The sequence below is a fragment of the Tinamus guttatus genome, unplaced genomic scaffold, assembly GCF_059628265.1.
Source record: "Tinamus guttatus ecotype Peru unplaced genomic scaffold, ASM5962826v1 Tinamus_guttatus_pri_ptg000246l, whole genome shotgun sequence".
Classification (NCBI taxonomy): domain Eukaryota; kingdom Metazoa; phylum Chordata; class Aves; order Tinamiformes; family Tinamidae; genus Tinamus; species Tinamus guttatus.
In genome coordinates, this window is record NW_028288780.1 from 1,498,899 (window position 1) to 1,524,782 (window position 25,884).

A 25,884-nucleotide genomic window follows, 5' to 3' on the forward strand; every position below is an offset into this window, starting at 1 on the left:
TCAAAGAGTAATATGAACACTTCATTGCCAGAACACTAGAGCTGGCCTGACTGTTCAAAATTCTGCTCATGCATACATGAAATTCAATCACAGTATCCAGAAATCCATAGAAATCTAGGTAGTACTCTGAATAAAAGATTTTTTTTAAAGATTTCAGATGGCACTGTCCATGTTTTTTTCTTTTTATTCTATTTTATGTATTTACAAACTACCTACTGTTTATTCATTAAACATCCTGTTGTTTCTTCTTTTTAATCCATAGCTAAGTCAGACGGTCTTACTAAAAATCCTGTGCTATCTCCAGTGACATTTTCAACAGCTGCCCTGGCTGCAGTAGACTCAGAAATACCAATTATCACTGAAAGCTTGCTATTCATATAAAATATGAAATATGTGGTAAGTGCTTTTCTCAACATGGGATTTCAGAAAGCTGCCCAGGAGATAATGGCATTCCTTTCTTTTGCAGGCATTTTGCATCAAATAAAAAAAAAATGCTTGCCCCGAAAGACAGAAAGCGCCAAAAGGTACACTGAAAAGATACACTGAAAAGGCCCAGGAGGCTGCTCTTCCTGGAGCCAGGCCCTCTGCTTAGGTAGAAGATGGGGTGATGCTGCTGAGGTTCTCAGACCTCCTGGAGAACTGGATGGACTCAGATCATGGCACACAGAATACAGGATTAAGAACCTTACCATGCACACAGTCAACAAATCCAAGAAATATATCCTGATATATGTTAACTACAACTTCCTTGCTTGCAAGCTTCCTTCAGCTTCTATACTCCACACATAGGGCCTAGCCATGCTACAAATGGTCAAGGAAGCTTAAGCTCCAGGAGCTTTAGCCTCAGGAGAAGTGGGCAAAGTAATAACTGTACAAACCACTCACAAAAAGCAACAGAGATCATCAGACACTTGAAAATACACTGATGACAGTCAAACAGCAACATTTTTCTGCAAGAGGGTTTCTGCAATGAGGCCTTATGTTCTACAGAATCCTGTGAAATAATGTCTAGCATTTCCCTCTAGGTGCTCCTCCTGCTCCTTCTAACTTCTTTGCATATGAAGCGAATATATAGCTTCAGTAAATGTTTATCAAAAAATCCTAAAGTAATTTTAAACAACATTTTAAATATAATTTGGAGAAAAGGAAACTACTTCCACCATTAAATGCCAAAGCTATCTTCTAATTTTTGTGAGAGACCAGAATCACAAATCAATGCTTTTCTGAAAGCTTTAAAGCTCTTTGAAAGTGTAAAAAAGATATTTTGAAATATCAAAAAATTATGAAAATAATATGAAATGTGAAAGAAAAATCTCACAATTACCACCACAAAGTGCCTCCAGTTCTTCTTGTATGCAGAATAAGAATTATCTGTGATATTTGCAATAGATACTTATAACACACATTTGTGCATTTCTGAATATTAAAATCCACTGAAATAATGGGCAGCAATACAAACCTGCTAATGAGGCATAATAATAAGGATGGGGATTCAATGAGTATTGATAAACAGCAATTGTTTAAGAGTAATCTGTGTATCACTGCATGGAACAGGATAAATAAAAAAGGACAGAACATAGAAAGTATTAGATTGGACTGATCCTAGGTACCAAAAATCCAAGTATTTGATCACTTTTCCTCATATAGCAGACCTCCAGCAAACAAACCACCATAAAATTATGAAGCATCATTCTCCTATGAAGGATCACATTCTCGATCCTGCAAAAATTAGTGTTTTTAAAAGTTAGGAACCACATTCTGTCCTGACACATGCTGAAACAAGACAGAAAAGTGTGAGATACAGCGTCTGATGTCATTGCACCATCAGTAGCTAGAAAGAAATGAAGATGCCAGGACAGCAGCCAAGGGCAAGTCAGAACACCCTATCCAGTCTGGCAATGTATCTGCACTTGTAAAACTACATAATGTAGAGTATTTCCAATAGCATGTATTAATTTTATAACAGCATAACAACTACTGTAGCATATATTTATATAAGATAAAGCAGTTAAAATGAGCAGAATTGTCATTATTTCAGCTAAATTATGAGTCAGTTGCTTAAGAAAACACCATCATTTGCTGTTCAAGTGGGGATTCACTGAGATTCTGCTGAAGCCATTCCCAGGTAAACTTAACAGCCCTTTTTAATACTAATGATGGGCTTATGGATGGTACCTGGTTGGCATTCTGGGATAAGCAAGGTGGGCTACTACACTACCACTTGAATCACTGCTTAGATCTTGACACGCTGCAGACCACAACAATTAGTATTGCTCAAGCAGACCTGATTTCTTTCCCAAATTTATGCCATGCTGAGCTCTACTAGGTGCATACACAAAAACCAGCCACATCTCCTGCATCCCTGTTTGTCCCATAGGACTTCTTTTTGGTCGCATTGTCTTTTTTTGGTTTACCTTCACGATATCACTTTCATCACATTTTCAATATCCTTAACCAACCCCCTTAAAAATGTTGTCTGTTGTAGAGTACTGCATACAGGCTTATTCCCTAGAGAAGGCCAGAGAGTTCAGGAGTGATAACTGAAATTCAGGCATAACGATGATCAAAAATTGACAGATAAAACTGACTAACAGGGTAATACATTTGCTCCTTTTTTTTCACAGTTGTGCTTTGGTGAGTACTGAGAATTGTTTTTCATACTAGAAAGCACACTTACTTCACATTTCTCATTTATACCAGGATCAATTTAAGAAATAGATCAACACAGGGAAACAATAGCAAGTCTACTAAAACCAGAAACGGTAGCTGAACTTACACAAAGGTAACACATATTTGCCCCAAAGTATTTCAAAACCCCAGCTGAACGGGAGTTATTACTGTTATAAATGTAAAAGTAGATGGGGGAAGGCTGTAGAGCCAACTGCTTTCATGTAAGTCACTTTGCCACTTCACCAAGGTTCTTTGATGAAACATCACAATACAAAAATTAAAAATTAAAATAACATTAAGAAATGTTGTTCTGAACATCTTTGTATTAAATTAAAATACAGTGTCTTCCATTTAAAACATCCGCTTCATTTTGCATGCTTATGCTGCTTCAATGCTGGAAGTCACTATGGGACAGGACTAAAAGCACTCCTGTCAGGACTCTTTCGAGCAGAAACATAGGGAGGAGCTAGCAATCAGACAAACCTGGTCTCCCATTGCCAAAAACCTGGACATGTCATCCCTGTGTGCTGCACAAATACTCCTATTAAAAAAAAAAGCAAGCAAAAGGGCCCAGTGCTGCTTATCAATCCTTATAATATGCCCAAGCCCAGTCATGTGTGCATAGGTCACACCTGAAGCGTGAGTCCTTTGATTTCTTCAAAGCCATGGAATAAACACAAACACACCAGATTTACTCGATCAGCTGGAGAACTGCAAGATTAATGCTTTATGCTTCTACTCACAGGCCATTCTCTTTATGCCACATCCGGAGTTAAATTTCAAGTTAAATTGTCCAACCAATTTTAAACTTGTTATGATAGTCACTGCTGCAGCTAAACCAAAATACTAGCAAATGGGTAGCAACTCAATTTTATTTATATACATATAGACACACTTTATTTAGTAACCTCATTGCATCTTCTAGTAGCATAAATAGTTTATGGATGCAAAAATAGGCAGAAAATTCCCACTGAACATTCATGGCTTTCATCCGTCACTATTGGAAACAAACTCTAAAACCTGGAAATTGATACTTCCGTGCTAAAAGGATTTGGAAAATGACAACTTTCTTTTCAATTTGTCTTATCACTCAGGAAGCAAGATCCTGAACAACTACCCCATGCAGCAGTGAGAGGAAGCTACGGAAAAACTTTACTGCAATCTGTGATTGGCAGTTACTGAGTATTTGCAATCTGAGTAAAGTTATTTTTTATAACTTTAATAATTTGATCATTTCCTTAGTTCTAAAAATGCAGAAGTCTATGGCAGGGCAAGGGAGTTTTGCCTATATTCTTTTTTTTTTTTCACTTGACAAAAACTTTCTATGTTATCCATAAAAGGAATGCTGAAAAGGCTAATTTCTAAACAGAAAAACAGACAACAAAAGTGAGTTTTCTGAAAAGTGACAAATAAAGCATTACACTTAGTCATGGGATTCCTGAAGTTTTGACACTGATATTATCCTGTCAAATACATCCCTGCTATTAAGCATTAACAATGAAAAGGATTTAAAAGAACTATTGTGATATATAGTTAATGTAAGCATATAATCTCTACAAACTTCTGTATTTCCCACTGCTTGAATGCAATCATCATTTGGAAACATTAGAAAGATGGGTTCTCTCAAAAGTTACACGTTCAATACACTGCAGTAAGATCTCCTAAGTATTCAGAGCTTGAGATTTGTATTCAGCAACCAAATCACGCCCTCTTGCCCATAACCCCTTTGTAATCCTAATGTGTCTCGTAGCTGACTGCACTAGGCAAGCATGAAATATTATCCAGCAGTTGATAAACAAACTCACAGAAAGCAGAACCTGCAAATGACTGAGCACAATGACATAATAAGGATCCATCAACAGGGAAAAAAACACAAATACTATAGCCACAATGAGAGTGATTGCTTGTACTCTGTGTGAAGCAAACTGGTCAAATATACATTCAGCTGCAAAGATGTCCATTCAGTCTGGAAAAATTAGAACAAAGCAGGGCCAGGTGAAATTCTTTTCTCTGGTGGAGCTGTAAACATATCCCTTTGGTAACTCTGGATCGCAGAATAGATCTGTACAATATTGCTCTGCTTTTGCAATTTGGACTCTGGTACTGGGGAAATGGCCATCGCAGCACTGTAAGAAGGCTTTTCAGATTGCTGTTTCCTTTTCATGGGGTTATAATTGCTACTTCGATATAAGGACAAAGAAATATTCATGCATTTCAGGTATAGAAAATAATGTAAATATCTAAACAGATTTGGCATGGAAAGGGGTCTGTCTGAACCATCACTCAAATTCAGAGTTGTCCTAAGCAGTGGTGTAAAGTTGCACATTCCTAAATCAATACGAATGAGTTAATATCTTAGAGCTCAGATGTGCCAGGAAAACAACCAACAGAAAAGAGAAGAAAGCAATAAAATGGCCTGTCTTTGAATTATTTTAAATTCTCGTTGATTTATGTTTCCTGCTAAGCATTGTCCTGCTGTCTTTCAAGATGCAAATTACACCAGTTTAATGATGTGTATCTTATATTTCTCTTTAAACACATTATCAATCATGCTCTACATGTGCAGATAGTTTTGTCTCGTTCGGTATCACACTGGAAAATCTCCAGTTGTATGGACAAAAACAAGTTAATCTGATTCAAGTTTCCTTGTACCCCAGGATAAATCTTTAGTGTTTTAAGAGTCATGTCGTGGGAAACCTGGACTTCTGATGCTTTTATAGCAGACAAGCAAAAAAAAATATTGCTATTATGCATCTCTTAAGATGCCAACATCATTCCACTGGATCTTTGAAAACATATTCCCAAGGGACTGGCAACAAAAAAACAAAGAATTTGGGGCTGTCAAGTTGTACTTTATGAATCACTTATGTTTGTTTTTGCATCTGAAGTAGATGGTATAAAGAAGTTAGTCTGAGAATTAAATCTTTTGTATTTAATCCTATCTAAACAGCCCACAAAACAAAAGAAGGCCTGTTAGTGATGGCTATTTCCAATCTCAACCCTTTCTTTTGCAGATATCCAAATAGACAGAAGAGATAGAGAGATGCAGACAGAGGAGGTGTAAGTTACACTGAAACCCCCTGATTGCTCCCTAGCCCATCTACTATATTCTCAGCTGAGGAGTTGATAATTAATCATTTGGGAAAGCAATTTCTTAAAACATTTCACACTGATTTGGCAAAACACATCCCTTAAATCCTAAATTTAGTTTTCCAAAAGAGATGTGTATATTTAAACTTTCAAGGAAATGCCCTCTTGAAAGATGTAGCACCTTGCAACTCCGAAAGAATTTAACTGAAAATTCTAGTGTTGCTACTTTCTAAAGTTAAGTCACTCATTTAAGAAGCCTCACTTCAGACATATTATTAAAAACTGAGTAGAAGAACAACAGAGTAAATAACAATCCTGCTTGAATTTAATCTGGACACTTGTTGTCCTCTGAATCTACTTCTAGTAGCAGCAAAGAATAAAACAGCTTGCTCTCTGCCGGCCCCCCACCGCAAAAAAAAAGGTCTGTTGACAGCTTGACAGTTAGGGATGAAGAACCACCTTTTAGTGAGAAATATTAAGAGCGAAACCATATGATCCAAAATACATATTTTAGGGGAGCTATAAAAAAGCATAAAGAAAGCTAGCTCTACATAAGATACATTAATGTTAATGAAGCAATAATGCAATATCGTTTTTCTTGTGAGTTGTAAGTAAATGGGGCCCTATCCAACCTCTAGTTATATAAGGATCTTTTAAAGAACCAACATAATAACCTCCTACTGAGCAAATAACGAACCTGTATCTCAAAAATCTCAATGCATCACCATGTTCAAGTGAAACAATGCAACCAAATAGAGGAAATAGAACCACAAAAGGTTTTTAGAAGGATCGAACCAAGGCCAGTGTATGTAAAAGTGATAATTCTCCAGGATGGCTATTGTATTTCAAATTCCAACTTGTTAGTCTTAGCCACATAGGTAACATTGCATTATTCATGCTTCTTTACATGTACAAAAAATGAGTGGATAGTCTCAGTCTCTAAATGTCTCTGTCCCCTTCTCTCCCCAAATGCTGGCAAAGTAACTGCTAGTATATAGCAAACAAATTTAAGAATATTTTCTGAATGAGTATTCCTGTAAAACCAATTCCTACACTAGCTAAAAAGAGAATGCCTGGCTCTGTAAATCCTGTTAGAGGCATAAACCCTTCTAAATCTTCTCCTCATTTCCTCCCTCCCCATGTCTAATACTACTGTTGTGCTTTTCTTGTAGAATATGCCTTCTCTTTAGGTTCCCTCTCCAAATTTTGAACATAAATAATTACTTAGTAATAATTATAATAGCTTATATTATTTATATTCAGATGTATCGAGTGTTTCTGAAATATTTTTAACTCTATGCCATAAGAGCACCCTAAAGCTGTGGCGAAGTAAATTTCCCTGCGCTATCTCCAAAAATTTTACCCAACCATTGGCAGAGATTTGAAGCTGAATGAGTTTATGATCAGGATACAAATTTCCTCATTTCTGCATTGAAGAATTTCTGTCAGCCAACATGCATTTCACAGGGCGTCCATTTTCTCCCTTCCATCTCAAACGGAGGACAAATGTGCTCCACAGGTAGCCTCACGGTTCAAATCCGGAGCAGGCCAATCCTGCAGTTGGCAGCAACACATGTGCGAACTCCCCACATGCACCGCGAGTGCCCCGCTCCCTCCCGAGCCTCGCGTCCCCGTGCCTGCTGTCAGCTGCAGGACTGAGATCTTGTCCACAAGCAGCCCTCTCATTGCATGGAGGGCTCAGAGACACCGTTACTACCTAGCAGGAGGGGAACTACAGGACTAGGGGAGCACGCGCAATGCAAGGAATGCATTCAGCAGATGCTTTGAAGGTTTGACATTTGCCTAAATACTAACTTAACCCAGATGCTCACTTGCCCTTAGCAAAAGCGCTCGGATAGCATGTATTTCAAGATCTTGCATAGATGGGACTTCAGGGGCTTATTTTTCTCAAATATGTCAAAAATTATTTTCCACTAACATCAGTGGGAATACACGATGTGAGTAGGGCAGGTCTGAACGCTGGTATCAACTGTAGAGTTACACTGACATATTTTGGAAGATGATTAAGCCAGCAGGAATGTAGGACTTTGGCTTATAGTTCAGGCATTCTCAGACAGGCATTCTCTCAGTTCAGACAAAGAAGCCATCATCAGGTTAAACAAGAAATTAAATATACATGTACAGAGAAAATGACTATAATTAGTAAACAGAAATCAAATTGTCCCGTTTTAACATTTTGGCAGGATATAAAACACATTCTGGCTTGGATACAAAATTTACACAGGTGGATTTGTAGGGCATATATGCTAACTACTCTTAAAAAAAGTTAAAGATAACAAACACATCATTATTTGAAGCATACATTTAAGTAATACTAGGTAACATCTGCAGAAGTACCTAAATGACTTGCAGCAGTCTTGCTGTAAATCAGTGGGATTTAAGCTGGGTTATTTGTGTTTCTGAAGACTTGATTGCAAATATCTAACAAGTAATAGCTATGGTTGACAGTGAACTGTGGAGGCACGAGGCACAAAGCCAAAAAATAAAGGAAAATCGTACTGAAAATCTAGTCAGCAAAATTTTGTGCAGCACCTAACACAGCAAGGCTGATCTTATTCTTTCACTTCGATTAAATTATTTTGGGTATTTTCTAGCTTGAAATTGTTTACTATTTACACTCTATTCATTAAAATTTAAGTCACATTTTTAGGATATCAATAAGAGCCAAATGATTGGAATGAATTCTAAAATGGAAATTGAAGCAAGTTTCTATAGTTTTTTTTTTTTTTTTTTTTTTTTTTTTTTTTTTTTTTTAGAATTTCTCTTACTTCTTATGAATATTTTTGGAAGAAAACTGTTCTGGCAACTGGCTATCTCAGTGCCTCTACAGAGCACTTTGCATCCCACAACACTGAGTGCCTATCTTCATTATGCCTTTGTTGCTGTCTTTTTTTTTTTTGTTATTACATATAAACTTGTGCACCTTAACTCAACAAAATGTTCAGCTACAGATACATATGCCCATATGCAATTTAATCTTTACCGTGCTAAAGAAACAAACAAACAAAAAAACAGAAATTAAGGAGAAAATTCATTATCAGGAAGATTGTGAATAATCACGTGGGTACACATTCCCTCAATAAGCATGGCAAAACCTGTAAGACACTAGGAAAATAACAAGCCTGAAAGATTAAATTGACACGGCATCATCCCCTTCCTTACAGATATGCAGATCTACTGACCATTACCATACTTCAAGGGTTCTCTTTGCAAATCCTCATGGTAGAGAGCTGACAGTGTCAAAAATGAATAAAATGACTTGTCTAAATGAGCCGTGATTGAGTTCAAACAATGCTAACCATAAGCATCTTGTTCTCTCTCTTCACCCTGACTTGTGTGCAACATGTCTATGCAAAAAGGTTTATACCAATACACTATTAACAGTAAAGCACTCTCGGGCTGCTTATACCAAAGAGACATTACTATACCTTGACATTCTGAAGTGAAACAAGCTTCTGTGGAATCTTTGGTGGAATGAGTATTACGGTGTGGTAGAAATGGCCACATGGGTGCTGTACCACTTAGCACACAACTGGTTTTCATACTTTTGACCAGCAGAGCTAGGCTAGCGCAATACCACCTACTGAAATCAAATAGGACACTGTAGTAGACTGAAAACATTAAGCAACACAGAATTTGCTGCTAATTAAAGTAATGCTCCAATTTTGTTCAACCCAGCATGCTTACAGTACATGGTGGTAAGTGACTCTTCTCAGCATGTGTTGACTGCAAGATGCATTTTAAAAACAAATTTTAATTAAAATGAGTATATTTCAGCTGCTGAAAGGGAAACAAGGTAATAAAGGATGTAAGAAGCCCTAAGCCATCTTCTGGCTTGCTTTAAATACGACTGAAAATTTAAAATGAATGATACAGCCACTTAACACTTAAAATTTGAGTAGAATGCATATAGAGAGTTATAAAATATTCCAGATTTTGAAAGCTAGTAACTACACCAGAAACATTACTATAAAATCCGTTCAATTTATCACATACACTGTTTATTTATTTAGCAGAAGTCTGCATTGCCAGGTATTCATGGATCCTTATGAAATTCTGCATGGCCATATGTCAGACTGCAGATTGTGCTCAGAATCATTGTGCAGTGTATTTTTGGAAGGTTCGTATCTCAGAACTACAGGAGTTCAGTAAAGCCTTGCTGGAAAATGACATTTTTCTGCATGCAGACTTCCACCCTGTTAATTATTAAAGCAGAGATTTTGGAGCATGAAGAATTCTGAAGCTTCTTACAAAATGAAGTTTTTCCCTTGTGATGAATAAACAAACACTGCTGCCTTTGAGACTGTGAAATTGCCTATGTCTCCAAGATTAACAGTGGAAGAAAACTAACCTAATATATGAAGGCACTGACTATACCACCCTGGATAAGTTGCTTGGGGCCAGATTCCTATCCAAGTTACACTGGTCTAGGTCACTAGCCTAATTGGTCCAGTGGTCTTCATCTAATGCAGCACAACCCAGGGCAAAGCTTTGTCCTTAATCCTTTATTGCTTTTAATATAAACTGTATACTTACAGAAGGACGCAGCCTTTTGGACACAGTTTGTATTGTAATATATCACTAAACAAGAGAGACAATGTCCTCTTTCGTTTTAATCACCACTATGAACCTAACACTCATAGTAATTTACATCATTCTTACTAGATAAGCAACCACTCCACTCATGCCATTTATTATAGTTGTGTCTGAAGCAAAACTAAAAATATGTTCTCTCTTCCCAGTTAAGTAATGCAAGCTCAAACCTAGTGCAAAAAGGCAGACTAGTATTCACATGAGCTTTAATGTGACCTGCCAGCTTGTCTGAAAACTACGACAGCCTTGGTCCCGCAATTTTGACTTAAGACCCACTTTTCTTTCAAGTGAAGAGAAGCTCACAGAGAACAGCAGAATTTGTTATTTGAAGGGCAGCAGGAAGAAATCAAGGCTGGGGGATACAATTTTACTAAGCATTTTTCTGGAGAAAGTAGGGTGCTCAGCGTGAGTGAGCTATTGTAATTCACTGGATAGACTGGCAGTCTGCAGGATGAATGAGCATTTCTTCCCCTCAATGCGCAAGTAATGACTGCCTGCCTTCGCACACGGACTTCTGGTAAGGAAGAGGAGGTGGGTCTGCTTTACACCGCTCTGTGTTTTTTACCTGCAGTTTGAAATGTATTGCATAATCCCAGGATTTGCAGAAATTCAACTATATAACTAACTTGTACTTTTTTAAAATTTATTTTTCAGCAGGTTTCAGAGCTCCTCTCAATTCTGGACAAATGACAGATGAAGTGCCTTTTTTTTTCCTGGCAGGGGCTGGAGTGGTTCCGTTGTGTTTCATTTTCTGATGGTTTCCTAAGGCAACTAAACATAAGACATATTTTGCGTGTGGGTCTGTCTGTTGGTTCAGCTTTAATAACTTCTGAACTTCTGATAAGAGTAGAGATCGCACAGATAATTTAAGTTGCTACCAGTTTCACTAAACTAAGCAGACATATAGACAGACAGAGGAACATGTTAAATACTATCAAGGGGAAGGCAACCTTCCAAGCACAAGCTTTTGGTAGTTTAGAAAATATAAAGGACACAGCTATGAATATCTTGGTGACAAGAAAGCTTTAAACAGATTTCACCATGTTAGAATTGAGCCCACACTCAGATCATATACCATTTAGATTCTGTAGGTTTATTAAGAGTCTTGGCTCCAGATGATTTTTATTGCCACAATATTATTTGTAACAGAGCTCACATGTAGATTCTCTGATGTCTAATGAAAAGGATAAGACTCAAATGGAGTCTTAGCATAAGTTTAAAAACCATTTGTTACAACTCGGAAACATCAGATTCAAATCCATTGAAAATTCATTGTCCTCAATAGCTCCAGCACTCATAGAATTATTTTTTAAAAAACACCTTAGCTGGATGTTTAGAGTAGTTTCTTTTATGAAGTCTTCTGTAGTCTTCTCGCCTAGGCTATCAAACTGTCACTGAATGGTCACAAGTTATCAGTCAGTCTCTGCTAAGACAAAATTCAATTATTGGCCTAGAAAGGAATATCTGCGCAACCTATTACAAATTCACAAAACCTAGCAAATCCCCTTAGAGATGTTACTTAAAAATAACTCTTACTTAGATTCACCTTGCATGCTTTGGATTTACACATTTAAAAGCATTCTAAGTAATACTTTCCAACTGATACTCTCTACCGTGTGAACCAAATATAGCAAGCCTACTAAGATATACTGAATTGCCCTACTGCTTCCACTGCACAGTTGCATTAAGGCTGACAGCCTCAGCAAAAAGCCTGGGCAGTTAGCTGGTGGCTTGCTCAAGGAAACAACCCAGAAACCAGCTGAGCATTACAGAATATATAAAAATAGAAGAAGAGTAAGCATTTTATTCTTCGCCCATTGGGCCTGATTCTCTCTTCTCCGAACTTACACAGCTAGGAGGAAGCAAAAAGTACTGGGCATGTTACTACCATACAGCTCATGCCTGGGGACCCTGGCTGCCTGATGCATCATTAAACTTGAAATTATACTCTCATATAAAGTGTATGATAGTCCGTCTGAAAATGCTGCTATATTCAGAGACCTGCAAGCCTAACTTTTTTTTTTTTTTTTTTTTTTAAACTCAACGTTATCTAAATCGAGTGACAAAGTGAAGTGCAGACGCCAAAGCAACGTACTGAATGGGATGAAATTCTGACACCAGGTACAAACATCACAGGGAAGTATGAAATGCACCTAGAGTTTCAGGAGCCTCTCTCTAGTGGGGAATAGGAAACAAACACCTCATGTAGGCAATTTTTTCCTCAACTAAAGCAAACCTAGGAAATTGCCTAGGTGTGGATTCCTGCTCAAACCTGTCCCTTCATCAAGGGTGAGATGGTGGCCACCTCAACAAAGCACATGTGGCACTAGCCAAAAATTCACACAAGAGGACTACAGCACCCCTTTGAAGTAAAGGATTCACTGAGCAGATAGAAATTGGAAATCCTGAAACCTATGATTGCAGATATGCTTTAAAATCACACTGAAAGTTTGAAAGCTGAACCTCTGTCAGGAATATTAGCACTCAGAAAGCTACATGAGATTTAATATTAAATTACTGACATAAATTCCATCATAAAAATATAAGTGCATTTTCAATATTTACTTTATGTTATCAAATGCACCTTACTAGCAGTAAAGTACAATCTGCTACACACTCTGTTCATAATTTTCTCCTTCACTTTATATAGGCTTGTGTATAATTCTCCTTTAGATAAATTAGATGAAACAAGCTAATAAAGGACCAAAGACACAGCATGAATCACTCTACTGATGCACATACACTAGTACTTATGTTTGGCCAAGACTGAAACAGCCTTTTAATGTGTTTTTATCCTGCTGACTTTGATGTCCAGATGTCTTCAACTATGAACACAGATAAACAGAACAGCAGAAATCAGAATAATCCTCTAAAAATATGTTTCTAGCCCAAAACCAAGGACAGACAAAATCCAACCCAAAATTTCAAGAGAAAAATTCCATATTAGAGATGTATCTATATAAAGTTAAGACTGAATACACACAAAAAACATAGGGAGCTATGGCAGTTTTAAGACCTTGATCATGAACACAGTTATGAATGTAACTTTGCCCTGCACAGTCTTATTGCAGTCAATGGAATAGCTCTAGGAATAAATTTATGCAACATCTCTGAGAATTCTCCTAACTAGAATGCTCTGATACACAAAGCTTAGCATGGCAGTTCCTGAAACTGCGCCTCCATTCCTAGAGCTGTCAGCTATGTCTGGCTTAACTGTACTAGAAAACTAAACTCCAGATGCCAATCTGTACTGAAAATTAAGATAGTGCAATTCTGATAATACTTACTTTCGGTCATTCTGCAGGAACAAAAGAGAAAGGCTGTGTTAGTTTTAAGTTTTCTACTTTCTGTCAGTAGCCAAAACTGTCAAAGCTCAGATACTCCAGGTAGGTTAGAAAAACAGTATAGCTAATCATTGTTTTTGAAAACATCCATTTGAAACAGCTTACTCATTCAAGCATGGACAAAACAAGAACACTCTGTGAAAACAATAAAATTGATTAATGATTCAACTACAAACACGTCTGTGAAAATTGACTCAGCTATAAAGACTATAATGCATTCTAACCAAACCTACCAGCCCAAAAGAAACATTTTCAAGGTCAAATAAAGGATGCTTCAGTGTGTAACAAAACATGGTATGGAAGTCACAAAAAGTCATCTTGAAGCAGAGCTTCAGTATTATATTGAGTATGATACTGACTAAGATCATAAACATTGATCAGTATCAAATAATAAATATCTTAGTTTCAATATCATACTTGTTCATGCTTCCCTTTAACAGAGATATATTATATGACATTGTCCATCATGATTTTGTTACATGATATTGCATACAATTCAATGACAATGTTAGTAGTATTTTTCAGACATGTTTCTAAATATTTGGAAAAAGTAGGCTATAAGTGAAAAACTTCAAGTCTGGACTAGCAGAATCAACCTACTGGATGATTCTGGACAATGTTGAACCAGAATTAAATGTAGTTCTCAAAGTCACAGGAGGCAGAAAAGGCCGTGCAAGCTGGCAGCACAGCAGACATATCTTCTGGACAAAGCGGACTAGGCAAAACAAGCCCAGACTAAAAGGACTTCTGAAGAACACCTCCTCAATAGTGGTTAAAGACACTGGAACTTCTCCAGCAGCACAAGAAAACTGAAGCTTCCCTTATTCAGAAGGCTGGGGATGCCAAACGTTATATAGAGGCCATGATAATAAAAGGTAGAGGAAACTAAAATGAATGGGTAAAGAAGGAGATCTTTCTTGATTTGGGAGGAAAAAAATGGAAAATTAATGAGGCAGAAAACTCCCAGAAGGAAAAACCAAGGTCAGGAAGATAGCTTTGGCAAACCATTGGAGATGATTTAAAACAACAATGACTGGAACCAATTCAAAAGTGAATGAGGAAATACTAGAGAGATCTCTACAGAAGAATCTGAGATAGTCTCATTCTACTTTTTTCCCTCGATGATAAATGACAAAAGCAAAAATCTGCTTGTTCTAGAAGTTACGGTTCTGAGACCAGGGTCCAGTGAGAAAGAAGCATTAAATGTCCAAGTGGCCTGCAGAGGAGATTCTGATCTAGACTGTACAAACACAAATGCGGGATAGTTAGTGAATCTAGAGAACCTAGCTTTGAACCCACGCTGCCAGACAGTGCTTCTGTATGTGAATCTGACATAATTAAACATCAACTGTTTTAGTGCTCTATGGAGGAACTAGAAAGGTTTTAGAAAGAATCAACTGAGGGCAAAATGAAATAGTAAATAAAAATTAAATAGTTAATCATATATAGCTTGTCAGTTAAAATAGTAATCAGTTACTCAGAGCTGAGTGGCACAAAGCTCTGAAAGGACAAGAGAGGGAAAGAAAGAAGAAAAATGGCTGCAAAACTTGAAGAACTCTGAAGAAGAACGGGAATGACTGTGGACTCATCGAATGGTAGGTTTGTAGCAAAGTCTCACAAGTTACCAGTAGCACAAAAAAATTACTGATACAAAACAAAGGAGGAAAAAATACTAGCAGTGGTGAGATGAAGTGAAAGGAATAAGCTAAAAATTATCTTTCTTCTTTTCCACTTTTCTGAAGATCATTTATGAAACCTTCAGAATAGTTGCTTAGCTCTACTCAGTATTTCTTCCATATGCTAATGTTAAAGGATATTACATATGAAAACCTTAATCTCTAGAAAGAATGTAAAGCCAACACTATAAGTATTTATATAATACTTACTAAACAATAATTCATATAACAATTATTTATATAATGAGTATTTTTCTTTGCAACTAGAGAACATGCAAAGCCATGTACTAGATTTTAGGTTCCACTTCAAGTAGCATTACTGCTTGCCACAAAATATACTTTGCTAATTTGAAATTCAGTCAATTAAGAGAAAATTTCATTGCAAATTTCACTGAAGGAATGCACTCATTGGGCCATTACATCACTTCCTAGAAAAGCAATTTTGCACTCCAAACTGAGCGTGTTTAAATCTTCAAACTTGCACATAATGAAAGAAGAAAGAATTTTGTTCGAGAACTTTGTGTCATTGTAAAAAATTGCATTTACAGGTATCTCTCTGTTATGCTGGATATGAAAACCAGAATTGTTAATTCCTGTGCTCAAAACTTCCATAGTTAAAAAGAAATCTATCCAAGATTTGTCTTCCCTTGTGTATAAGGGGATACTTGGCCATAAAAGCTTTCTTCTACAAACTCTAGAATTATGTGTCAGAATGCCCTGATAAATCCAGTATGATAAACTTTTGAAATAGAAAATGTGAGACATCCTGAAATAACATGTAAAATTACAGGTACTACTAATAATTTTATTACTTTAGCAGCTGTGCACGTGTAAGTTGTTTACTTAAGATGGAATTAACATCTTGGCTTGTGTGATGTAATACATTTACACAGACCTGTTAGACAAAACTGTTTTAGATGGTGATAATATTGATTGATGTAACTGAGAGGGACCAAGACACTGATTTGGATTCTGACCCTGAAATCCAGATATTATCTTCATAGAATTGCAATGAACATAGAAAAAGAGCTTAAAAAGTCTTCAATAGTTAGAAAATAACAGAATGAAGCTTACTTGAAAAATCTTTAATTGGCCCCTTTGTATGTTCGGATTAAGATAAAATCTTTAATTGCATGATTACATATTATTTTTTCCACACACATTCAAGCTCATTCATAATGCGTAATGAATAGTGCATACATAATGAACTATTTTTCCTGTAACAGCTTTTCACCATTGTTCAGTGTGTGCAGTCCCAGGAGTTATTTGCTACCCATTATTCATATTCTGCTCTAAAGACATGGTGCATTTTATCTCTTTTTTTTTCCCCATACATCTCATGTGTTTTCCAGGCTACTAGTTGCCAGTCAGCTTAACAAACATTCATTAGTTTATTTTGAAAATATCTCCGTGAGAGAGGGAATAATATTACCTTGTATTTCAGACATGGAAAACAGAGAAGCTAAAAAATGTTTTCTAACACTCGGTGTCTATTCAAGCTTGTTAAAACCTGTTTTTTTTTCAAAGCATTTAGCACTATGCAGTGCTCTGCATGCTGAAAGTCCCACTCTCACTCAAGTTAGCTTCACCTGCCAAAACCCTGGTACCAATGCACCAGGAGTAAGAGCCCAGAAAAATGAGAAACACACTAACTAATGACCCCCCTGAAAAACAGGTAGGTCTTTCTCAGTTTCATACGCACAGTCTGGCAGGGATTCCAGGTCAGAATGATATTTCTCTCTCTGGTCTTGCTTCCCATACCTTGTGTGCAACATGCCATTCAGCATCTGCAGTAATGAAAACTGCAGCATTAAACACATCAACACCATGCCAGTTTGGCCCAGAGGACCAAACTTCCACCATTTCCTAGCTTCTAAGTGCTTCATTTTTTCAATGCTAAGAACTCATTTTTGCCTGCAATCTGCTAGGTTTTACAAAATGGCACCTGGGAAAAAAAACCCTCCACCTACAGTTTCATATCAGTCCTAATGAGGGTAGGATTGCTGCTGAAACATTTACATGGCCCTTTGCCCCAGGACAGTGATATACATTGACTTTTCTGCTTGTCACACTAAAACATGGCTACTTCTGTCCTGTTCCTTGAACTTATACCTGACTCGCACCTTCTTCTCTTCCCAGTCCCACTTTAGAAGTCCTGCTTTTCGTTCCTAGTGCTATCCCCATCCCAGCCTCTCTGCTTAGCAAGACCTAAGTTAATTCCTTTACTCCTAACTCTGTGGTCAAAATTGTCCAGTTTGCCTATTCACACACTCATACATTATGGCTCTTCTTTGCAGTCAGATCTCCAGGTTTATCCTTCTCAGCCTCTCAGTCCTAATTCCATCCTCATTCATCCAAATCACCCAATCTGGGTGAACATCCCCTCACCTTTTATCCCAATTTTATTTGCCTGGCCATCCCATCTGCACTTGGATTAGCCCCTCTCTCCTGCCTTGTCTCCTGTTTTTCCAGTCTCAGTGAAGGTCATTTTGCCCACCTCTGCCTTTTCATTTGGTCTAATCCCAGCTCAATCTAATCTAATTCTTCCATTCAGTCGTTTCTTGCCCCAAGTCCATGTGACTCCTGGCCCAGTTTTCTTGCCCCTTTCCTCCATCCAGATCTTCCTATTTTCAAAATTTTACTTCCAACGTCCTTAAAGAAGGTCTTTTGCCCTGCTTTTCTCTTTTCCACCTTTTAATAATGGCCTTCTCTTTCCTACAGCCCATGCGAAGTGTAAAAGCACAGAAAGCAGACGACAGCGTCACTGCTCTCACACTGGCAGCCCAAGCGCAGTATCTGTAGGGGGAGCACTGCACAACCAGTGTGGAGCTTCAGGAAACTCTGCTGCTAAAACCTAAACCTCTTCTACTCAGTCTCTGAAGAGCACAATTTTCTCAAAGGCTTATAATTTTCTGAAGTTAGATATATTTTTACAGCACTGGCCTGTTTGTGGCACAAAAGACAGCCACCTGCTGTAAATTTAATCCCTGAGCATGGCTAATACACATTTTATGAAGACATTATCACAATTTTTAACATAAATTAAACATTCCTTCCTGGTCTAAGTCCACAGAAATATGACTACAGATATTGAAGTATAGAAAAAAAAATAAAGGGATATGGTACACTTTTACTATACTCAGAGTGAGTTTTCAATACACAAAGTGAGCTCAGCAAAATGTTAATGAACTACATGTTACATTGTGCAATAGGCACTCTCAGAAAAAAAAATCAAGCTGTGCTACTAGTCCCTCCTAAAATAACCTTAGAATTCAAATCATATTTGTAAATAAGACTTGAAAATAAAAGCTGATAATTGGTGTTATAATATTGCATATAATGTTCTAAGCCTAATCTTACCTGGTGTTTCATTTAAGAAAGGAGGACAGCAGGAAAGACAGACAGAAGGACTCTGAAATGAATATATTTATTCTTTGAAATTTGTAAGCTTCCTAAATGGTCATGATGCATTAGGAGGGATAGCAGGAAAAGGAAAGAAAAAAAAAAGGAAAAAAAAAAAAAAACAGAAAAAAAAAGTAAGTAGATATGAATTATTATGATATTACTAATTGCTTGCTCCAATTCTTGGATTTCTGCCCCCTGCGCATTATACTATAGAATAACAACTCAGTGTTTTCTGACTACAAAATGATTCAATATTGTTCCTTTACTGTAAAAAAACAAGGAAAATATTGTAAAGTAAATATAAAATATTGTAAAGTAAAAATATTATAAGTAAATATTCATTACTTCTGTTCATACTGCGGCGTTGCCTGCAATTCCAACCTTCAGAATTTATCATGGTTTGATATGTGATGTTTTGGGGGTTGGTTGACTTTTCAGGTATTACGGCTTGGAGATAAAGGGCATTTTCAAAAAATAAAATTTAACATATGTTTAATTTAATACAAGCAAAATATTGATATTTGTAACAATCTTTGGACTGACATCAGTGACACAAGAATATCCCTTCAAGCAATAAATCTTTTACAAGTACGATACTCTGAAACCAATCGTAAGTATTTATAGTTTAAATGCCCTAAACACATGTATGCAATTAGGGGTCTAACCACCTTGCATTTGCGCACCTACCTATAAAGCTTAATGCCCAAATCCTTTCCAATTTGTTTTCAGGCTCCCATTAAAAGATGCTTTTTGATACATAACTGCCACCTGTAGGAAATACTGAAGTATGCTCAAGTGCAATCTTATGCCAAATTAGGTACAAAGTTAGATAGTTCATATAGCCAGCATAGCTATCTCTTTCAGAAATTCAGTCCTGTATGGTAGGAAGCGATGACCTGTTTGGCAATGGCTTACTGTGCCTGAAAATTAGTTTGTGAAGCCTGATGTACATGGGAATTTAAATTAAAAATAGCAAGTTTTTCCACTTTCTAGCCTGTTTGACATTATTCCCTACAAACTGAGCAGTGCTTGGTTGCAGGATGTTGAACCAAATAAAATCTGCTGCAATTAAAATGGATTAGAATTACTAGGTGCCCAAATATTAAGGATTACATGATTGCTTTATTTTCATTTTTAGGCAACATAAATGAAAAATTAAACACACATTAAAAAAATACTGTGACAAAACAATGGTCTAGCCTTTGTTATAAATACAGTGCTGCCTTTCTTAGCAGCGATTTGGGTATGCGTGGATGTGAGGGCATATTCTACCTTAAATCAAACATTAAAATAATCAGATACAAAGAAATTCTAATGCTGCTATAAAAACAGTTACTGAAAAGACTTTTCAATGTATTGTGAATCTCTTGACTATTTCAGCAAAAATAAAGAGCCTAAAATAAAACAGCATTTAGATTAGTGAGTCTAGGTAAGCAATCTCTTGTGAAATGTCACCACAAAAAAAGAAAACAAAACAGTGCAGAATGCAGGACTAACTTGCTCTATAACAATTGCCTCCAATAGTTACACTCCAAAAATATATTTATGCCAAAGAGACAGTTCTATTAATGCAGCCAGAGCATAGCATTCATTGACAAGATATCCCAGTTATTTAGGGTGTTTACCAGGTAGCACAACCCACACACAAAGCACACAGCGTAAGCGGGAAGGGCTTTTGCTTGTTTTTCTGTATCTCAGTGACAAACGAGAAGACGAGAATAATTCGAAATAGAGCACAACGGAATTGAGCCACCCCGCAAGAAGATAATCCCTCGTTTTCCTGCATGCGAGTTCCCCTCTTCCGTCCTGCCCTTAGAGGCCAGCGGCTCTAGCGCACACGGCATCGCCCTCGCCCAGCGCCGCGGGCTCCGGGCGCTGCCTGGGCGCAGCTCCCGCCCCGCGCCAGCCCCGCGCTGGCAGCCGCACTCGAGACCCGCTCCGCCGGCGGGATGGAGCCCGAGCCCGGGGCGCTGTCCGCGGTGCTGAACCGCTCCGCGGCACCGGAGGCCGCAACAAGTCCCGCGGCCCCACGGCGCACGAAGCGCCGCGGCCGCCCCGGCGGGGCCGCCCCGCAGAGCGGCCCCCGCGGCAACTCCCGCCGCGGTCGCGGCCGGGCGGCGCTACCGGGCGGCCGGGGGCCACCGTCTCCTTCCTTTTGTTCTCAGCGGCGGGAGGGCGGAGGGCGGGCGCGGGCACTCGCCAGGCACAACAGCGGGGATTAACCTGCATTAGCACGGCCGGGGGCAGCGGGATGAGCGGGGCCGCGCGCGGACTCACCGTCCCGGTCGCAGAGCTGGATGGCCTCCAGGCTCAGGTTCTTGATCACCTCCTCGCAGGGGCTCGTGGGGCTGCTCATGGTGTGCGCCAGGCGCGGGGCCTCCATCGCGGCGCTGCGCTCGGGGCTGCCGGCTGCGGTGCAGAGCCGCGCGGCAGCGCTTCCCGGCGCGCCCGCCTCGGCTCGGGCTCGGGCTCGGGCTCGGCTCGGCGGGCGGGGAGCGGATCTGTCACTGCAGTGAGGCGGGGAGGGGGCAGCAGAGACACGCGCTCATCACACCCCAGGCTCCGCATTTAAAGGCGCCGCCGCCACCGACTCACAGTGGCGGCTCGGGCTGCTCCCCTCCCCCGCCCGGCCGCCGCCTCTTATGTAACGGCGGCGGCGGCAACGGGCCGCACCGCGAACCGGCCCGGGCCTGCCGCCCAACGGCCGCCGCGAGCGCCCCCGCGACCGTTAGTAACGGTGGGCACCGGCCGCGCGCCCCCGCGACCGTTAGTAACGGTCGGCTCGAGGCGCGAGCCGGGGCGCCCTGAGGCGGGGCCCTCGCGAGTGGGGGGGGAGGGGACCGGCACGGAGGCGCCGGTGGGCACCGGGCGCAGCCACCGCCCTAACAAAGCACATCCGAAACATTGAAATGAAATGAAATGAAATGAAATGAAATGAAATGAAATAAAATAAAATAAAATAAGATAAGATAAAATAAAATAAAATAAAATAAAATAAAATAAAATAAAATAAAATAAAATAAAATAAAATAAAACAAAACAAAACAAAATAAAATATCGAACCTGGGCTTTGCGCAGACAGCTGGGGGTCTCGCGCTCGGGCACCCTGACATGCATCGCCTCTCAGTGACATGGGGAACTTGCCGCTATTGATTTTCCCTTCCCTCAACGCACAGCACCAAAACCACCAAACGTAAATCACACTAAACTGCACTTGCAATACGCGTTTCACTTTGGCCCTTCAATTAGGCAGGACTTAAAAGAATGAAATATAACTCTCTGCCAAATGCACACAACAAATGACACCCAGAGTGGTACCTATTGCAGGACAAGATACAAGAATTTGAAGTTGCCGGCTATATTCCCTCCACTCTTTTCCCCTTACTACAAGATCTTTCGGGGACGAAAAACAACCTGCAGTGTGATTTTACCCATCTCCTGCTAGAAATAAGTCTTCCTGGCAGGGGGAAGCAATTCCATCTAGCAGAATGACTGCAGGAACAAGAATTGGGTTGGAAGAAGGAGCAAAATTCGTCAAAAAGCAATAGGAAAGGAAGCCCAAACTGCAACGGGAGCGGCTGCCCCCTCATCCGACCTCAACCTCATCCTTGGGCAGACCAAGGAAAAGCAGGGAGGGCTGCACATTTCTCCCAGTTTGAGGACCCACTTTGAGGTCTGGTTAGCAGTGCTAGGATGGGATTGCCAGCCTGCAGATTAACCAGGCGTATCCGTTTCCTACGTCACCTCGCAATAGGCCCCCTGGCACCTCTCAAACCTCTGCAGTTTGACCCACCTCGGGCATCGCTCGGCCAGCAGGTTCCAGACCGGGCAGGCCCCAATCCACACTCAGGCGGTACCGTCCCCAGCCGATGCCATCGATTTCAGGAGGTCCCAGGACTCCCGCTGCCTATCAGGGAGAGCCATGTGCGCCCCGACCCCCTCTCCGAGGGCCGTGCCGGTCAGCAGCGTTAGCCAGCCCCATGCCTCGCCAAACGCTCATCAGCAGGCTTTGCGCCGGGCTCCGGGATTATCCTATTCTTTATGATGGTTTCTAGGGACACTAATCTGAGGAAATGAGCTCTGGCGTTATCTTTCCCAAAGCCACTGCCAAGTGCTGTTGTCTGGGAGAAAGGAGCAGACGCATCTTCCCAGAGCCGATGTGCTGCATGGGGAGAAAGTTCACGGCTGTGCTCCCCTCCTGCACGGCCGTCCTTCACCCCCTCCCTCCTCTCCCGACTTCTGTTTTTCCTTCCTCTTTGTCTCTCCGATGCTTTTTCCATCCTCAAAGTGAAGTGGGTGCAGAGGGGTCAAACAGAGGAAAAATGCTGTGAGTGGGAAGGAAACCAAAAGGAAGAGAAGACGAAAAGGAAGCAGTAAGAAACACTGAGGGAGAATGTGAGTCAATGGGGGAGAGGTGGGAAGGAAGATGAATATATATGAATGAATGCATAGACAGAATGAGGGCAAATGTATAATCTGAGGGGGAAGAAATGAAAGTGGGTGAGACTGCATTAATCAGGTTTTAATTTTGGCTCTGACTAGCATATTCATTCCATACTCGGAAGCAAAACCTTCCTACTCTATATTGCAACTGCTCTTAGCACACAACCGTCTCCTACACCAGACTGGAGAATTCCCTCCCTTGGAGATGGTGTATTTAGTCTCTCAACCTTATGTTGCACGTTCACTCCTTTCCACAATAGTGAGAGACGTCTCTGCAGCTCCAACAGTCACATTACTTAGTTGCTACGACATTATATAAAACCCATTTGAAGCAGACCTGCGCTTGAATACTGATTGAATTCCCACATTCTTTTTTCTAGCCCTTTGTCTCCTCTACTCTTTATTTTATGCTACCAAAATAAGATTTATCAAGAACAGATAGATGTTGCCGAGAGCTTTAAAAGCAGTCACATTTGGGGGTGTTCCAGTTCCTCCAAGGTCTCTCATTTTCCAGCTGCCTTTCAGCAACAACCTCTGGCTTATGCATATCTGCTTATCTCCGCAAAACATTACAATTTTGAGAATAAAAAAGACTGTTTAGTCCACAAATTCTGGCAGGCTTCTGTGCAGCAGTACAGCAGAGAAACATCTTCCACAGCTCGGCTCTTCTGAGGCATGAAACAAGCTTGAAACAAGCTACCTAGACCTGCCTGCGACAGCGTTTTGCAGAGTCACACTTCAGACAGGCTTTCGTCAGCCAATAGCTACTCCCACCACCTGAGCTAGGCCTGAGCATTTTATAAAGCTCAAACTGCTCCCAGGTGTGATTCCATCACTATCCCATTCCACGATGAATTTAGTCCTGGGCATTTCATAGTCTTGGAGCGCACAATCGTCTCCCGCTGTTGCTGTCACCTGAAAGAGCTGTGCTCTGTTTGTCTCCTTGAAAAGCAACAGCATTATCTGAGGCACAAGTTGCATCCAGGCTGAAAGATGACAAAGTCTCGGCATGTAATCACAAAGTTTATTCTGTGACAGATTATCCCTGACAGCGTTTAGCAAAAATGTCACATATCACAAATATGGGTCAGCGTTATATAATGGGGAGTCTGCCAATGACAACACAATATTCGAGACCACGGTGCCATGCGCTTAGGAAAGCAAGCGCTTGCAAAGCGCTCGCTAACCTGCAGACAAACAGCGCAGTGCCACTCTCCGTAGTTCAGTACAAATATACCCGTTATTTACTGCAGCTCCACGCGAGCAGGGTGAAGCAGCACTTTCCAGCACATTACCTGCCTCAGGAAACACGAGCTTTGACACACGCCAGAGTCAGACCTCACCCAAGCCCTGGACAGCGAGAGCAGGAGGTACCGCGGTACCTTCCCGGAGGGGGCCTGAACAACACCCTTCCTCCCCATACCCAGTGCTCACCATGACCAAGCTCTGTCCTGTTCGCCCTTCCACCAGCAATTTTGGGAAAGTGCTGCCTGGCAGCAGAGCGCAGCTCAGACCGGTACGGCACGGCATTGTTCCCCTTTGAAAACACTTTTGCTTCTCACACTAGTAGGTTTTTATTTACAAGCTGAAAAGAAACCTCCTTTCTCAGACTCCAGCAAGACCCGGAGTGCCAGGTCTTCCCCTCCACTTGGGTATGAAAAGGACTTATGTTTTTGCTCAGTGGACTGTGGAAGCAGAAGACAGAAAGGCTACAGACATGGCTTTCAGGAGACAAAAAATGGGGAAGAAAAGGCAGTCTTTCCTTTTCTTTTAGTATGTCACTTTTCTGGACAAAAGCAAAACATTAGACAGAGATACCAAAGTGTCATAAATAGTACTCAGCATTTTGGGGTCCTGAAAGGAACCTAAGCTATGGTTAGCAATTAGGCCCTGAAGTTTCATAGAAAAATAATGCTTTACAGTTTCACAGTGACTCTTTGTCCTCAGTGGACGCTGCTGTGTTTCAGCATGCAAAGGCACACGCTTGCCAAGGGTTGTGTGCAAGATATTCTTGAAATACTACAGAACTGAAGTAAAATCCACACACTAGAGACAGGAACACGAAAAGCCATTTAGGACCCTTTAGTGAAAGCCACGATGCAGTATGACACCGAGACAGGCACCGATGTATGACAGTTCTGAGCACAGCATCTCACCAGGACCCTCTCCACTGCTTCGTCCCACATAGCATCGTGAGAGCCTCCACTTGTGCTCAGACAGGCCAGGCAATGTCACGGATTGCCCCTTTTCTCCAGGAAATCCCAAGCTGGAGCGGTGATATCCTCCTCCCTCAGCCCCTGCGCCTTCAGCAGAGCCCTGACACAGCAGCCCAGGTGCCAGGCTGCAGCTCACAGGGAAAGGGACTCCGCTGTTCTCCGCTCTGATGCTGGTGGCAATGCTGGGAAGCCCCTGCTATTCCTGGGAACTCCCCAGGGCCATGTATGCAACAGCTCACACGTCTCAAAACATCCTTCCTTCTCTGCAGCGGTTGAAAGAAAACCTGAGCGTTCAGTTCATGCATTCAGGCTTTCCTTCAAAGGCCATAGAATGCACTTTGAAAGGTAAAAAATAAAATTCTGAGGTAATCTTGCGACTTCAGGTGCCTGGGAACCAACTCATGAATCTGTGCATTTATGTATAAT

At 40.4% G+C, this 25,884-nt stretch overlaps 1 protein-coding gene across 1 annotated transcript in view; it reads right to left on the bottom strand.

Annotated features, from left to right (window-relative positions):
- Positions 1–21,247, bottom strand: part of PHYHIPL (phytanoyl-CoA 2-hydroxylase interacting protein like) — a 33,188-nt gene extending 11,941 nt beyond the window's left edge. Inside the window, exon 1 of the mRNA XM_088526352.1 lies at positions 21,077–21,247. Coding sequence (XP_088382478.1) covers positions 21,077–21,182 — 106 coding nt within the window. The 5' untranslated portion in view covers positions 21,183–21,247. The remainder of the gene's footprint in view (positions 1–21,076) is intronic.
- Between the last annotated feature and the right edge of the window lie 4,637 nt (positions 21,248–25,884).